Source organism: Onychomys torridus, chromosome 7, assembly GCF_903995425.1.
Source record: "Onychomys torridus chromosome 7, mOncTor1.1, whole genome shotgun sequence".
Taxonomy (NCBI): Eukaryota; Metazoa; Chordata; class Mammalia; order Rodentia; family Cricetidae; genus Onychomys; species Onychomys torridus.
In genome coordinates, this window is record NC_050449.1 from 51,901,728 (window position 1) to 51,918,384 (window position 16,657).

A 16,657-nucleotide genomic window follows, 5' to 3' on the forward strand; every position below is an offset into this window, starting at 1 on the left:
TACTTAACCTCTTGGAGCTTTGATTTCTTAATGTCACAAGATCTATCAGCAGCCCTACTGTGGAGGCTCAATGGCAAGTTACATGCAAAGACCCTTGGAGGGACTTTCAGCTCAAGGGCTCACTGCCTCCCTGCCACATTGGCCCTAGGAAATGTCCTGAGCTCAAGGTTCAGCAGAATCTTCCTAAGGCTGCTGTCAGGGTCAGTGAGCAAAGCCGGGGGGCGGGGCAGGGGGGGCAGGGGGGGAGCAGTTGTCACAGTGGAGGAAGGGCAGAGTCTCCCAGGAGGGCAGAGCTTTGCTGATGATAGACTTGGGCGGCTGGGGGGTGGGAATGACATTAACTAACTGTCGGTTAGAAAGGGTTCATCCTCCTGTAGGTGATCACACCTTTCCTTATCCCTGGAGGCTTTAGGAACTGGACAGAAACCTCCCAGACTAGTGATAGACAGAAATCTGCACAGAGGTGGGCAGCCATGGCCCAGGTGAGCCACACTGAAAGGGAAAGTTGCAATGATGGGACCCAGAAAGCCAGGGACGTCTCAAGCACCTGCAACTCCAAACACTCCTGCTGCCCCAGCTTTGTGATTGTCTTTCCTACCCGTCTTAGACAGGATATTTTCTAGTCACAAGGTCTGACTCTACCTGCAGCTTCCTCTGACAGGAGGAATCCTACTGCCTCTGCCATGCTTCCGAGGGCCTGGCCAGCAGATGCCAGCACAGGCTTGGTTTACCCTACTGAGCAGGGGCCCTCAGCCCCGCCCTCATTGAGACCCCATTGGCCTGGGGCTGAGGTCCTGGAGCATGAGCTCTCCTGGAGGCCCTGCAGGTAAAAGGCCAGAGTGCATATCACCCAGGCTGCAAGTGCATCCTCCCCAATACCCATCTGGTTATTGGGGAACTCTTAACACCCCATCCCACTGGAAAGAGAAGCTGAATAGTCTAGGAACTCACATTCGTTTCCTCTCCTGTGTAAAGATGTGAGCTCTGGGCTCTGGACACAGCAGAAGTAAAGGCAGCACTACTACATTAATCATTCTTTTGCCAGAGAGCGTCCATCATCAAGGGGTCATCAGGGGCCTTGATGGTTCCAGGATGGTTGCAAGAGTTCAGTTCCGTGAAAGGCCTGTGTCCGGCCGGAGTGCTCAGGGTCAGGCCGAGGGCGGGATAGTCAGGGCACAGTGTGTGGGAAGTTCAAGCTTAGGGTTTGGTGGGGTTGGAGCTTAGTGTATAACTAGGATCGGAACTCAGTGTGTGACCACATCAGTGCAGGGGTCAGTGTGTGACTAGGGGCTCACCACATGACTACAGAGAGTTTAGTGTGTGACGAGGGCCAGGGCTCGATCTTCTATCAGACTCAGCTCTCCAATTTCTATTTTAAACCATTCTTCACATACAAAATGCAAAGCAGCTTGTTTCTCCCCTCTCTTCGAAAGATCCTATGGAAGAAAAGAGTGAAAATGTTCCATGGTCCCTTGGGGCCTTTATTGTCACACCTTGGGGATCACCGTTACCTTCCATAACCTGGTGTCTGGTGGTCTCTGTTCTTGCTACCTCCAACATGTAGCCTTTTGTGCACAGCCTCTGAGCCACTGACTGTCCCCAAAGTGACCAGCTGTCCCTGTGGGACTGCCCATGGCCCCTCTGCTGTGATGTGTGGCAGTCAGAAGCTGAAACTAGAAAGGTAGCCAAAACTGGATCCTAACTCCGTCCCCATATCTCTCTCGCTAAAAGACTTTGGATAAACAATTTAACCTGTCTTTACACAGGGGACTTGCTCAGCTGTGGCTGGGTTGCTACAAGTCTTCACACTGGGCCCCTAGAGCACTGGTTCTCAACCTTCCTGACGCTGAGACCCTTTAGTACAGTTCTTCATGTTGTGGTGACCCCAACCATAAAATTATTTTCATTGCTACTTCATAACTGTACTTTTGCTACCGTTATGAATCATAATGTAAATATCTGATATGCAGGCTATCTGATATGCAACCCCCATGACCTACAGGTTGAGAACCACTGCCCTAGAAGGTTAGATGATGTGGCTGGAAAGCTAAACACATAAGCTCCTTGCAGCTGGGGTTCCTTGTGTGAAATGGGTTCCAGCAACTAGATATATAATGATGAAATTTGGAAGGTGGAGTCGGAGGCTGTCTCTGGCTGCTTTGGGCTACTTTCAGCCAGCAAACCTGACCGTGGAAATGAAGCAGTGTTTCTCTGTTGAGTCTTCAAATGCCTGGGTATGGGGAAGCAGGAGCAACTGATCTCTGATGTTTGATCAGACTAAAGCTCTTTTTGTCTTGAGCCTCTCCAGCTCTGGAAATTGGGGTGAGTTGAAAGCATAATCTGATCATCTTGCCTCTATCTTCGAAGTGCTGGGATAGCATGTACCCCATGCATGGTTTGATGTCGTGTTAGGGGACTGACCCCAGAGCTTCATGCATAGTAGGTACTCTACCAGCTGAGCTACATTCCCTACCCTGGAAGCATGTTCTTAAATTCAATGGTTCCAGTGATGTCTCCCACATACTCACATTCTTTTGGCTGCTGTAACTAGTCACCATGAACCCTTACAGCTCTGCAGACAAGTTCAGAACACTTCTGCTGGGCTAATGTCAACGTCTGAGCTGAGGTATGCTCCTTTAGAATTTTTTAAAATTCCTTTAATTCCCTTTAATTCTCAAGGGGATTTTTTTAAAATCCATGTTGACACCTTTCCAGGCTCCAGATGCCACCTACATCCCTTTTCCTCCATCATCAGCCCAGCTCTACTTCTAGTGCCTCCTTTCCTGCCTTCCTCTTCTAGGAATACTTACGATGATACTGGGCCCACATTGGATAATCCAGGCAATGTCTTAAGACTTTTAATCTACCCAGGCAGGCATGTCCAGCCTTCTGACATCACAATATTGACAATATTGTCATCTATGAAGTTTGTATTCAAGAACCCTATAACCATATAACATATGCAAAAAAGATATTTCAAAGATATCTCATAATGTTTTAGGTAAGTCTGTGATTCTTGCGTTGGCCACATTCATAGCTATCCTGGGGTACAGGTAGCTTGTGTTGCAGATTGAACAAGCTTGAATGTCTTTTTCCCTCTAAGGTGGCTCCACAGGCTCTAAGACTTCCAACATGGACGCCTTTGGGGGCTGGTACTCAACCTACTACATCTTCAAAGTAGCAGTCTTCTAACTGCTTTATTCTGTGGTATTCTGGGCTCTGGAAGGCATTGCTGGAGACCAGCACCAAGCTCCTTAGGATCTAACAATCTTCCTTTCCCTTCCTAGTTCCTCCTCCTCTTCCTCCTTCTTTTAGGGGAACAGGGTCTCATGTAGCCCAGACTGGCCTCAAGCCTCGTATGTAGCCAAGAGTGACCATAAGCTCCTGCCTTCACCTGCCAAGTGCTGGAGCCATCATCTTCAGAACTGAACCCAGAGCTTTGTGCATGGTAGACAAGCACTCTACCAGCCAAGCCACATATTTAATCTCCTCTAAGACTTTTGAAAGCATCCAATACACTATATTAAAACCTTTTTATTTAAAAATCATTGGCTTCTATTTGCTCCACCCAACTATGACGGACATGCCAAGTGCCCTTCAACACTCAATTCAAACATCGCCATGCCCAGAAAGTCTTCCTTAATTCTTCTGAAGTTCTTTGTTCCTATCTCCAGGGCCCATCTGTGATCAAATTAGAATAACTATGTAGTTCATCAACTGGTTCATGACTTATCCTCTACAATAGCATAGAACCCGACGTAAAGGAAGGCTGCATGGAGAAATTAGGTAGGAGAGGCAATAGCTTGGAGCAAGTTATCTTTGGCTGAGTATGGAGCTCTTGGTGCGCAGAAGAAGGGGATTAGGTTGGGATAGGAAAGCCATCTCAGCCTCACCAACTCCCCCCAAGGCTGGACACACACCAAATCATGTATTCTAAGCTTCTAGGCTTGTACCCAAAATGTAGAAACAGCATATGACAGACCCAATACACAGAAGATTATCAGAGGTTAAATCTAGTAAACAACCAATCAGCAGAAGGTCAGCTTTCTTCTTTCTTTCCTTTCTTTTCTTCTTTCTTTATTATGTATACAGTGTCCTGCCTGCATGTATGCCTGCAGGCCAGAAGAGGGCACCAGATCTCATTACAGATGGTTGTGAGCCACCATGTGGCTGCTGGGAATTGAACTCAACCTTCGGAAGAATAGCCAGTGCTCTTAACCACTGAACCATCTCTTCAGCCTGCAGCTTTGTTCTTTAATGTTTGTGTGTGTGTGCGTGTGTGCGTGCGTGTGTGTGTGTGTGTGTGTGTGTGTGTGTGTGTGTGTGTATGTATGTGTGTACATGCATGTATTTGATCATGTGTTCTGAAAGCCAGAGGACAACCTCAGGTGTTGTCTTTAGAAATGCTGTCTACTTGGCCGGGCAGTCGTGGCACACGCCTTTAATCCCAGCACATGGGAGGCAGAGCCAGGTGGATCTCTGTGAGTTCAAGGCCAGCCTGGTCTACAGAACGAGATCTAGGACAGGCACCAAAACTACACAGACAGAGAAACCCTGTCTCAAAAAACCGAAAAGAAAAAGAAAAAAAGAAATGCTGTCTACCTCCATTGAAACAGGGTCACTTAGTGGCCTGGAACTCACCAATTAGATTATGCTAGCTATTTAGAGAGGCCCAGGGATCCACCTGTCTCTGCTTCCCCAGCACTGGGATTACAACTATAAACCAGCGTGCCTCATACAGGTCCTCATACTTGGAAGGCAAGCAAGTTACCAAATGAGCTGTCTCCACAGCCCCACGATGAATACCTTTTGATTGAGGGCAGGAGAAGAAACTGATAAGAAGATGTCCTTAGTCCCTTACAACTTCAGTAAGCCCTGAATGTACATCAACTGAAACAAGCTAAGTGTGTGACCCCAGAACCCATGCGCAAGCCCAGGTGTAAACAGAACAAAGCAACTGCTCCCTCAGCATATCTGATGGAGCTGGGAGATGCCTCAGTGGGTGAAATGCTTGTCTTGCAAGCGTAAGGACTTGAGTTAAGATTCCCTTGAACCCATGGACTCTCGGTGCTGAGGAAGCTGAGGCAGGAGGATTCCTGGGCCTCACTGGGCAGCCAGCCTAACCTTCTAGGTGAGCTCCAGGTCATTGAGAGACACTGTATCAGAAAAGGTGGGCAGCACTTGAGGAATGACAGCCTCCCCCACACGCATGCATGCACACGTGCACACATGCTCGCACACCCAGGGACACAGACACACATACACACGCATGAACACCCAGAGTCATACATGTAAGTGTACACCCACAGAGGTGTCACATGTATGCAGCAAACTGAAGAGACGTTGCCATTTTAGATAATATGGATGAATAGATGGCCCTCAATGGTAGAGCCACACCTCTCTCAAAGGTCATCTCCTCTGACAGGAAAACACTGAAGGAAAACCCCTAATCAGAAACCTGAAGGTCCTGCTCATGTATGTTGTGACATCAGGCAGACCTCTGCCCTCCTTAGGCCTCGGTATCCTGCTATCCATCTAAAGGGAATTAGAGGATCTGTCCTAGTGAGCACCATAAAATGGGGAAAGAATGGTACACAGTGAGATATTAGGAGTGGGTGATAGAACCCAGGGCTGGGGCAGGAAAGGCTCCAGCAGGGGAGAGGAGATGGGAGATGGGAAGTGTCCATAACGAGGTCCCAGCAGTCAGGCCCGGGCATGAGCTTGGAGAACCGACCCTCCTCCTCCCCAATGCTCAGTACACTTCAGATTAATAATTAAAATGCTTCCTGTCAGATTCCAGCCTGACACATAATTAGAGCAGCTCTGGGCTTCAGGCAACCAGGATGAAAACAGCTCTCATTAGAAAGGGACTTTCCTGAGGACCAGGAAGGTGAGGATGGAACCCTCCTCCCCAGATTCTTCATCGGGGCCTCCCTTCGGTCTACCTAGGGATGAGGTGGTGGACCTTAACGTTTCCACCTGTCCATGGCGATTAGATGAGATGCCACCCTAGATGGATCTGAAAGTGAAGTTCCAGGAGTTATGCAAGACAGAGGGTGCCTAGGAACCACATAGAGCTTTCAAAAGGCCGAGAGCGACACATCTGTGACCTTGTGCAGATCCCCAGCCAACGCCACAACCCATGTTCAGGAGTTGCTATTTTGACCCTTCCGGCCAGTGCTACTGGAGATAGCTGAGCCCAGCCACCAACTCTTCAGGATTAAGACCACCCTGGACTCCTCCCCACCAAGCCACAGCACCCACTACTTCCCTCTGGAATACAGTCTTTCTCCAGTCCTACCCACCAAAGCTGTGGAGTCCAAACTATCTCAACCCCTAAGGACTACAGCCAGGACTTGCTGTCCGTGGTTCTAAAATCCAATCTTCAGTTCTTCCAAAAGCCTGGCTTGTCTCCCCATCCCCTCAAACACTTGCTCCAGAGTCAGTTCTTGAGTCACACTGTCGCACTCCAGGCCTGGACTCTTATCCCCACGGCCAGGCTGGGTAATGGAGAGACCTGAGTGCCTACCACACAGGGCTTCAAGAAATGGGGCCACCTTCTTGAGCTGAGTAAGGTGCTCAAACTACCTATTAGAAGAAAATAATTTTAAAGCGATGTTGTGTTACTTCATTGAAGTTGCCTTCATAAATATTTCAGAGGTGTTTATTAAGAAAACCACAGGAATGGAGAGGAGGTTGTTGAGGCTGGGAGGAGAGATGGCTGACGGGATTTCAACTGTTGCCGCCACCACCACCAAATGACAGGTTTACTCCCTTAGAGGAGCTGGCTCTGGGGGCTGCAGAGGGTGTTAGCAGCTCAGACATTCCCTGCTCTTGTTCTTTGGAAGCTCAAAGCAGAGTCCCAAGGACACAGTATTGAGCTGGGGCAGGTACCTCCTGGACCCTTCTCTCCATCTTGTCTCCAATGACAGGGCAATTCCACCCTTCCCCTGAGCTGAACCACACAATAGAGAAGAGACTGAGGTGGCCCTTCCACAGCAGGCTGATGTTTCCAGAATTTTCCATGCTGTCCCTGGCCCTTCCCCCTCACACTCCTGCCCAGTGCATGTGCCTATCCAAGACCACCACATGAACCAGGAGCAGCAGAGTAGCCTTATAGGCCAGAGCACCATCCCTAAAAGGCCCTCAGCCCAGGACTTGCCTCCTTCCCCTCCCAGGCAAGGAAGATCCTGCCTGGGGCCAGGAGAGGTCAGTAGCCTGCAGGCCATCATTCTCCTTGGAGAAATGACAGAAATGGAGGTCCAAAGGCCATCTTTGACATGCTGCTCTCCTCAAGAAAGCTTTCTCTTCTCTAAGGCAGAGCCAACAAGGCAATTAAACTCTGAGCGTGTAGAATCGATCTTCAGGTCAAGAGATGACATCGATTCGTTGTGCTCATTCTCCGGGGGCCATGGCTGCTCCTGTCAGGTGCTCAGACCTCTGACTGTCACCTCTGGCTGAGTGGTGGGCTTTCTGCTCCAGCCCTAAAAATCTCCAGCTCCCACTCTATGACCATGTGCGTTACCTCTATCAAATTCTGGTAAACCTCCTTTCTGTCCTGGCTCTGCCTGATACTATGCAGGCCATGTGGCCCCATGAAGGCTCTGCCCACTTCAGTCATTTAGGAAGAGGGGTGTTGCTGACCCCGTTTTCTAGCTGCAGCCTACGAGGACACAGAACAATCAGTGCTCAGCTCCCACAGGAATAGCACAGGTAGTGGGAATGGACCACCAGCCTTCTGGAGCCTCCCCTGGTAAATAATAATAATAATAATAATAATAATAATAATAATAATAATATAATAAAAAGAATTACTTGCAATTACCATATCAGTTGTTTCTGGGTAAATTAGGGGCTTCTAAAAGATTTCTCAAGTAGCTTATTCCTTTAAGTAGGTTAAGGGCCCTTCGGTCATCTCCTTTGCATTATTCATTTGCTGGGAAATCCTTTTTTTTTATGGAGATTGCAGAAGTAAACTCCAGCCACAGTCAATCGGTTCGGGGAACTGAATTAATGTGGTCTGGGTCCATCTGGAGAATGGTGGAACTAGGGGGTGTGGCACAGTCTAGACCAGCTGCTGGGGTCGGGGCGGGATGTCTCTGGGAAAACAATAGCCAGCCCTTTGTGTGGCCCGGAAACACTCTGTGCAGCGATGGGGTGGGAAGGATGGGAGGAGAGTATAGGGTAGGAACAAGCCTGGAAGGAAGGGCAGGTGCTGGAGGAGGGGAGAGCCTGGGTGAATGCTGGGAGACACAATTCTGTGACTAAGAGACTTATGAATGTGAGTCAGGCTGCTTCAGCCACTCTGTGCTCTTGCCCTTCACGACCTCCCGCCACCGTCCCCTCAGGATGACCCCCCAGAATGGAATGGAATATGATCTCTATACTCCTCCAGTGTCTGAAGTGCTCAACCCAGGCCACTAGCACACTCTCCTGCTAGGCTGACCCAGATCTTCCTGGACACAGCCCACAGGACACTCAGAACAGAAGACAGACACCAAGGAAATCAGCACTCTGGCCATGCCTCCCAGGTCACAAAGGCCCTGAGCCTCGTCTCCTAAGGAGGCAACGTGGCCAAATCATTAGCAGTGACAAGGACCTTGATGCAGTAGCAAAAACCATCATAGGAGCATGGGACTGGAGAGACGGCCCAGCCACTAAGAGCACTTGCTGCTCTTTCAGAGGACTGAGTTCAGCTACCAGCACCATCCCTCTTCTGGACCATGTGGGCATCGGGTGCAAAAGTGGTATACCGACAGACATGTCAGAGGAACAGGAAATAGTGCATCCATGGTTCAACAGGTAAAGTAGAAGGACCTAAGTTTGAATCTCCAGAACCCACATAAAAAGGTGGACATGGCAAAGCATGCCTATAACCCCAGCACTGGGAGAGGCAGAGACAAGCAGATCCCAGGAGTTTTCAGTCTAGCCCCAAAGAACAAGCTTCAGGTTCAGTGAAAGATACTGACTCAAAAAGTGAGGTGGAGCCGGGCCGTGGTGGCAGCGCACGCCTTTAATCCCAGCACTCGGGAGGCAGAGGCAGGCAGATCTCTGTGAGTTCGAGGCCAGCCTGGGCTACAGAGTTCCAGGACAGGCTCCAAAGCTACACAGAGAAACCCTGTCTCGAAAAAACAAAAACAAAAACAAAAACAACAAAAAAAAAAATGAGGTGGAGAAATAATTAAAGAAAACATCCTAAAAACCACCCTCTGCCACTTGTGCATGCATGGCTAAACACACCTACATACTCACAAGTACACACACACATACACACACACACACACACACACACACACACACACACACACACACACACACGAGTACATTATTTCATTAGCAACAATTCCACTGCATTATCTTAGCAAATGAGGCTTTGCAAACATGTAGGCCTCTCCTCTCCTCCAACAGTAGGAGCAACACAATGCAGGAACTTTCATGAAGGGAATTACAGCAACACAGGGCCAGGAGGTAAACAGGCCACACACCTGGACCTGGGAGCATGCTGACCTTGAACTATGGGCCTTGGTGGCAAGTCTGGAGCCTGAGGAGGAACCAGAGGCCAGAGGCCTCCAGGAAGTGAGAGCCAAGGAAGAAGGGAGACACTGAGCTCAGCCACTCTGGCTAGTATGGGTCTGTAGTACAGTGGGGACCCCAGGATACTCTGGGGTAGGAACACCTCTGAGATAAGGGTCAGGAAGAGAGAGAAGGCACAGGCTCACAGACTGACGGCTGCTTATAGGAAGAAGACAGATGGTTCCTCCCCACACTGAGCATACAGTGCTGGAGGGAGGAGGGAGCCAGAATCAGCCATGTGACTGCACATCTGGAGGCCCAGGAGGGTGACAAAAGAGAGACACAGAGGGAGAAAGTGGAAGGAGGAAGGAGGACCCTCTCTCCCCCCACCCCCATTTGCTATCAAAAAGCTAAAGAAACTTGGCCATCACACATGGCACCGCATCCCTCTTCTCTCCAGGGCCTGGGTGCATGGTCTGGTGAAAAGAACGTGGGGTTTCTGCTAAGCTCCTGGGTCCTACAACACATGCTCTTCCTTACTTCAGTTTTCTGAGCTTCTGGCCACTGGAAAACAAGGATCCCTGGGTCAGCCACGGTGGTTGACAGAACAGCTGGCTGGTCTTGGTGCCTCCTCCCAAAGCTCTCTGCTCTGGGGTCTCTCTCAGAATTCCGTTTTGCATTAACTTGCAAGTCTGGTTAGAGCCCCTGGAGAATGCGCATCAAATATTCAGCAATGACCTCAACCAATTGCATCAGAACTTCTGGGGAAGGAGCCCAAACACCACTATTATTAAAAACTCCCTAAGTGATTTTAATGTACAGCCAGAGTCTCCTGGTCTAAATGGGGCCTGGAGCTTTGTCACTGGGGCATAGTGTGCAGGATCAAGGAGGTTGATCTATTATGAGTGGACACAGTATGATCTCAGCCAGGACCTCAATCTGCAAAGGACAATAATGAAAAGTGTTCGAGAAGGGCAAAGGGAAGATGGGGGATGGGGATATTTTGCAGCACAGATGCTTGGGAAAGGTAGGAGGCAAAGGTCTATCAATCTAAGAGTTGGGGGTCTGTCTCCCTGACAAGACCTAGATTTTTTGCTGCTCCAAAAAAGGCCCTGCCTTATGAAATAATGTCATCATAATAACCTGGAACTGGTGGAGCCAAATGGCAGTTATGAATGCCTTGGGATTCGGTGCAGGCAGAAGATTGCACTTCCCCAAGGCACCTGAATCCAAGATACTGATGAGCCTTCTCATCAATTATGGTCAAGAGTTCTGTACGCAGAGCTCAGCCTGACATACTCAGACAACAGGTCGGCATCCACATGTCCAGTGGGTAGGTAGACATATTTTCCCAGGTTCAAGAGCCCAGAAATGCACATAGCTCCCAGGGGAATGCTAAAGAGTCCAGAGGGATAAGTGAGAAGCTGCCACAAGTCCTGGCCATTGCTGACTGGGTCTCCATCCCTGAGAGTCCTTGAGAGCCCAGCTGGAGCGTGGATTCTCAGCACTGTTTTTGACCTTTCTAGAGTCTATTTTGCTAGTGACCCTGTGTTCTCCTCTTGCAAGGGCCTAGCTAAAAAGGCAGCTCAAACAGCTGGCAACTCCACCAGCACTTCAAATGAACTCACAGAGCTAGGGATGTAGCTCAATTGATAGAATTGTTTGTGTAGCATGCATGGAGCCCTAGGTTCTGTTCCCAGCACTGTATAAAATGGGCACAGTGGTGCACACTATAATGCCAGCACTTGGAGGGTAGAGGCAAGATCAGAAGTGTGAGGTCACCCTTGGCTATATAGTGAACTTGAGGCCAGTCTGGGATACAAAATGTTCTGCCCCTGCAACCCAAATAAAATAAAAGGTGCCTAGAAACCCCACTTGCAGAACCTCATTACATGGAAGCCTGTATTAGTTGTGTCCAAAGTACAGGAACAGTGCCTGACAAGACACTGCTAGAACAGGCTCTGTGAGCTCCTACCTCTCCACTTACAAGGAATGAAGGAAGTCTTTGCTAGAAGCTAGATACAAAATAGCATCAATGTAGCATTCAGCTACTAAGTTCAAGATGCAGGGCTAATCCACCCAGAAAGCAGCCAGATGGTACCCCTGGGTGGGGCTGTTGCCTGCAGAAGGACATAAGGGAACTTTGTGGGGTTCCAACATTGTTCTAGATCTTGATCAAACTAACAGTGACACTTGTGTAAAAATTCATAAACCCACATACTGAGGAATAGCAGAATTTAGATGCTAGGTGTGTCCAATATCAGTGGAGAGAGTAAAAAGGAAGAAGGAAGAGACTTGGGAAATGGGAAAGAAAGTCAGGAATGTTGCAGAGTAACATTCTCAGATGTATGCCGTTGTTCTTATAACTACGTCACCTGGAGAAAAGTCTGGAAGAAAAGCAAACCGTTTGTCTGAGTGAAGGGCGCTGGAAGAACAGCCCAGTTCTCCAGCTCTGCGTTTGCATTTGTGCTTACCAGCTCCGGTACTCCGAGGAGGTACCCCCAGCCTGGCTCCTGCTTCTCTCTAGAGCCCCTTGAGGAGTTTTGGCTTCTCAGGACAATGCTGGCTTCATGGTGCAGCTTAAGACTTGGCTTCACTGGCTGGAGAGATGGCTCAGTGGGTAGTGTGCCATACAAGAGTAAAGACCGGAGTCCAGACCCCCAGACCCCTCGTAAAAGGTGACTGGCCTATAGTCTCCCTGGAGCAAACGTCCTAGTAAGACTAGCTGAAATGGTGAGCGTCGGAGTCTCTTCCAGTGTGACCCTGCCTCGGTATAGAAGGTGAAGAGTGATGGAGGAAGACACTAGAAGCCAACCCCACGTGTGAGTGCCCACAGGTGTGAGCATGCATATACACACACATTAAAAAAAGAAAAGAAAGAAAGACAGGCTTTGCGTCTGGAGCTCTAAAAATTGCTCAGCTTGGAATCGTCCAGGGTCTCTGCTCATGGGCTCGCAGGTTCCCATTCAGCATCCACATCCTGGGACTGAACAAGGCCAGGGGCTGCTCTGGGAACAGCCCACCCCTAGCCATCATTTAACTCTACATGCAGGCAGAACCATCTGTAACAAGCCATTAGGAGAGACAGGGGGCTCAAGGGCCTCCCTCCACACGCCATTCTGACTCTTCCTGTTTCCTCCCCGTGAGTGACTGAGTAGCCAGATCCACTAATTGGTCTTCACAGGCCAGGTTACAAATGGTGCTAGGGGCGAATTCCGGTCACACCTCCAACCAGGCAAATGAACCCTTGCTCTGTCCTCTCTTTAATATGAATGTGACACCTGCAGGCTACAGCTTGTCGTACTGTGAGAATTATTTCTCCATTAAAATGCAGGAATTGGAGCTCTGCCCAGGAAGGGCAGCTAAAAATACTGCTCTCCAAGGTACTTGTCATCAGGGGACTCAGTGGCCACTTTCCTCACCCTTCAGCTTCCAGGCCAGTCCCACACCTGCTGGGTCTCTTCTCCAGCACGGGATATTGTCATGTCTGATCCTCACCTCAGCCTGACAGGAAGAAAAGACACCAGTTATCTCTCTTCTACAGATGGGAAAGCAGGTGCAGACTGCTGGTCCAGGGTCACTGCACATCCCACAAAGTCAGCAAGGGTGTAGCGCTGACTGAAAGGCAGGAAAGCCTCAGCCCTCACAGGTGCCCGGCATGTTTTCTCTGTCAGTCTTGCCTGAACCTCACAACAAACCTCCACAGCTGTTGTCAGGCCCTGGGTGGGGACCGAGGTCCAGGGAGGGGCACAAAGGCACTGAGGGGCAGGGGACACAGAGCTTGGAAATTCCAAAACCCACCCGGAGCACCAAATGTGAGACATCAAACAAGGCAAGTCTTGTTACTGGAGCCTTCAATTTTTATTACAACCTTCCAGTTTGGGATGTTTCTGTTTTGAGACAGGATCGCATGTAGGGCTGGTCTCAGATTCAACATGTAGGTCAGATGACCTCGAACTCTGATCTTTCCTGCCTCCAACTCCCAAGTGCTAAAAATACAAATGTGCACCATGTCCTGTTTACTCAGTGCTAAGGATCAAGACCACGGTTTTGTACATGTCAGACAAGCATTCTGCCAACTGAGCTACATCCCCAGCCCCAAATCATCCAGTTTGTAAAGAACATTACATGCTTTTTGTACAGGACTCTTCACCCCTGTTTAATAAAGAAATCATCAGTGTTCTGAGGTATGAGGGATATGGTCCTGTTGGTTGTGGAGCCAGAGTAAAAGTTCTGTAGCCTGAACCCCACTGCAGTCCGGCCTCCTGTCCATGGCTTGTGATGCTCTGACAAGGCCTAGTGCTGAAGCTATGTCCCAAGGAAAAGGGATGCCAGGGCATTTTGCAGGCTCCCCTATCCCTGAACCTGGTTCTCTGGAAATCTGTTTGTCATCCAAGTTCACTGTCCTCTCAGACTTCCTAAGTGGAAGGTCTCCAGAAGTGAGCCCCAAAAGTCAATGTCCTGATCAGTGTCACAAAGCAGAGCCAGTTCCTGGGCTAGTCCCCAGGAATAGTGTGTGTGTGTGTGGGGGGGGGGTGCGTGTGTGTGTGTGTGTGTGTGTGTGTGTGTGTGTGTGTATGTGTGTGTGAGTGTGTATGTGTGTGTGTGTATGTGTGTGTGTGTGTCTGTGTGTGTGTGAGTGTGTATGTGTGTGTATGTGTGTGTGTTGTTTTATTTTGTTTTTCTCCCCAGCTCCACAGAAGCTTCAGAAGTGGGAACCACAGTGGAGAAAATGCTTTCATGGTGAAGCAGGTAGCCCTACCCCAGCCTGAAATGCCCAGGACAGGTTCCTCCCTTCTAGCGGCAAGCCACCCCACTATTTCAGATATCACAGGCAAGAAGCTATTGAAAGACAGAGGCATTTATTTCTCCCAAAATATACCCAGTTTACAGAGTCCCATGTTTATTTTTTGTTGTGTGTTTTTTGTTTTTTGTTTTGTTTTGTTTTTGTCTTTTGAGATCGTTTCTCTGTATTGCCCCAGTTGTCCTGAAAGACACTCTGTAGATTAGGCTGGCCTCGAACTCAGAGATCTTCCTGCCTTTGCCTCCCAAGTGCTGGGATTAAAGGTGTGCACCACCACACCTAGCCAGAGTCCATCTTTAAATTATCCTCACATTCTCCAGTACTGGGGTGGGAGAGATGCCTCCAGGGGACACCAGAAGGTCTGCTCTACCAGAAGCCAGGGCTGTCAGAGACAAGCCAGGTACAAGCCCCAGCTCCAGAATAGCACCATGGTAAGGAGCAGTCCTTTCTTGTCCTCAGACCCTCTTGGCCTGGCCTTGGCCTTGCCCAGGCTCCAGCTGTTGAGGAGGCTGCTGTCCCCATCCAGGTCTGAACGGCTGTGGCCACCTGCCTTCTAGTCCACACCTAGAAAGATTCTAAGGTATGGCAAAGGACTGTGCTTTCTCCGGGTTTCTGCCTCTACCCCAGGCCCTGGGTCAGGGTCAGTGTGGGCTGAAAGTGAGGTATCCAGAAACTGTGGGCACAGGTGGGTACAGTAGGGAGCAAGGCCATTTCCCAGCTGGAAGGTGAGGTCTAGAGGCAAGGGACTCTGATTTTTCTGTAGGCCCTTGGCACCCAGCACAGTGCTGACCCCTGTGGTTGCTCTACAGACATTAATTTACTAAGAAATAAGAAAGTAAAAGTAACAAAGATTCCAAACATGGGAAAGCACAGGGATGAAGGCTGGCCCCCTGAGGGGCCCTGAGAACCAGGGCAGCCAGTACCAGCTTCCTGTGTGGAGAATGGGCACAGCCCAGGGCAGCCAGAGCAGACCACACAAGGCAAGTCTGTACGTGTTCCAGCACGTGCAGCTCCAAGTATCAATGTACCTGTGTGTATAGATGGGGAGTATGCCCCATCACACTTAGCCAGGGAGGGAGATAACCAAAGCCAAGCCCAGGGCAGGTGAGTCAGGATGAAGACAGAGATGCTGAAGAGATGGGATCCACACTAGTCAGAACAAAGGTTGAGGAGCGGTAAGCAAGATGTACCAGGGCCATGGGGAAAACCAAGAGGTGACCATGCAGCTGCCTTCAGATCAATAAGGCAGGGGTTCGTCTGAACAGTTACATGCCTTGGAGAATAAAAGCAGTTACACACGGTCTGTGTGGCTTTGGAGGAGCAAGCAAGTGGGGACGGTTTGCATGTGTCCATAAGGAATAAGGCCGAAGTAAGGTTCATGTTTAGTGTCACTGGAGAAACAAGGCCACTGGATGACTCTGGAGGAATGTTGAGGTGGAGCGGTCTGTGTGTCATGTCCATAAGAAATAAGGCCGCAGGATGGTTCGTGTATCGTGTCACCGGAAAAATAAGGCTTCAGGATGATGGTAATTAAGTCCATCAGAGAAATAAGGCTGCAGGTGGCCTATGTACCAGATCCTTTGGAGAATGGGGAGACCCCCAGAGCAGAACCCATTCATTGGGGCAGGGCTCACAATGAGGCGCAACACAGCCAGAGGGTGGGCCCCCCACTTGGGAAAGGCAGCAGCTCCTAGTCAGGCTATTTCTTGTCCATCATCTGCATTTCATGGGAAGATGAGAGGAAAAGGGGGAAATGCATTAGAAGCTGGAAGTTCTACTCCTGGGGATACACCTGAAGTCACAGATCCAGGTTGGGGGTGTGCACCCCCAACCACTATCCTGGAGGCGATATGTGCACAAGACAGGTAGAATAAGGAATGTGTCTTCTTACACAGCTACACTGGAGGCCAGTATGCACACCGGAGCCAGGTGAGTCACCCCACACACTCCCTCCCACTGGCCAGCTTGGTCCATCTGACTCACCCTTCAAGGCCTGGCCCAGTTCCCTCCCCTGGCAGGAAAGCCTCTTCCCATCCTAATGACCTGGAGAGTAACATTGCAGGAGCCTTCTCCCTCCGACTCTGCCCCCCTACTGAGGAACATCCAAGTCCGACACCCCTGGCCCCGCTCCACATCCCACCTCGCACCAGCAGTTTAGAAGGCCTTGGGCACGTGTGGCCCTGCTCTTCTTCCTTCCTTTGGGTTCTGTCTGTGGCCCCAGGAAAGGAGCTGCCATAGCCTGCCTCTGCAGCCATCCATCTTGACACAGACTAGAGCCAGAGTACCTCCCGGGGGAGCAGGGAAGCTCATTGTTCCACCTGTGAGGCTACTCTGGGCAGC

The 16,657-nt window shown here is 49.8% G+C and overlaps 1 protein-coding gene across 1 annotated transcript in view; it reads right to left on the reverse strand.

The window, feature by feature from the left end:
- Positions 1-14,551: 14,551 nt before the first annotated feature.
- Cd276 (CD276 molecule) overlaps positions 14,552-16,657 on the reverse strand; it is a 30,953-nt gene continuing 28,847 nt past the window's right edge. Inside the window, 1 exon segment of the mRNA XM_036193286.1 lies at positions 14,552-16,034. Coding sequence (XP_036049179.1) covers positions 16,012-16,034 — 23 coding nt within the window. The 3' untranslated portion in view covers positions 14,552-16,011.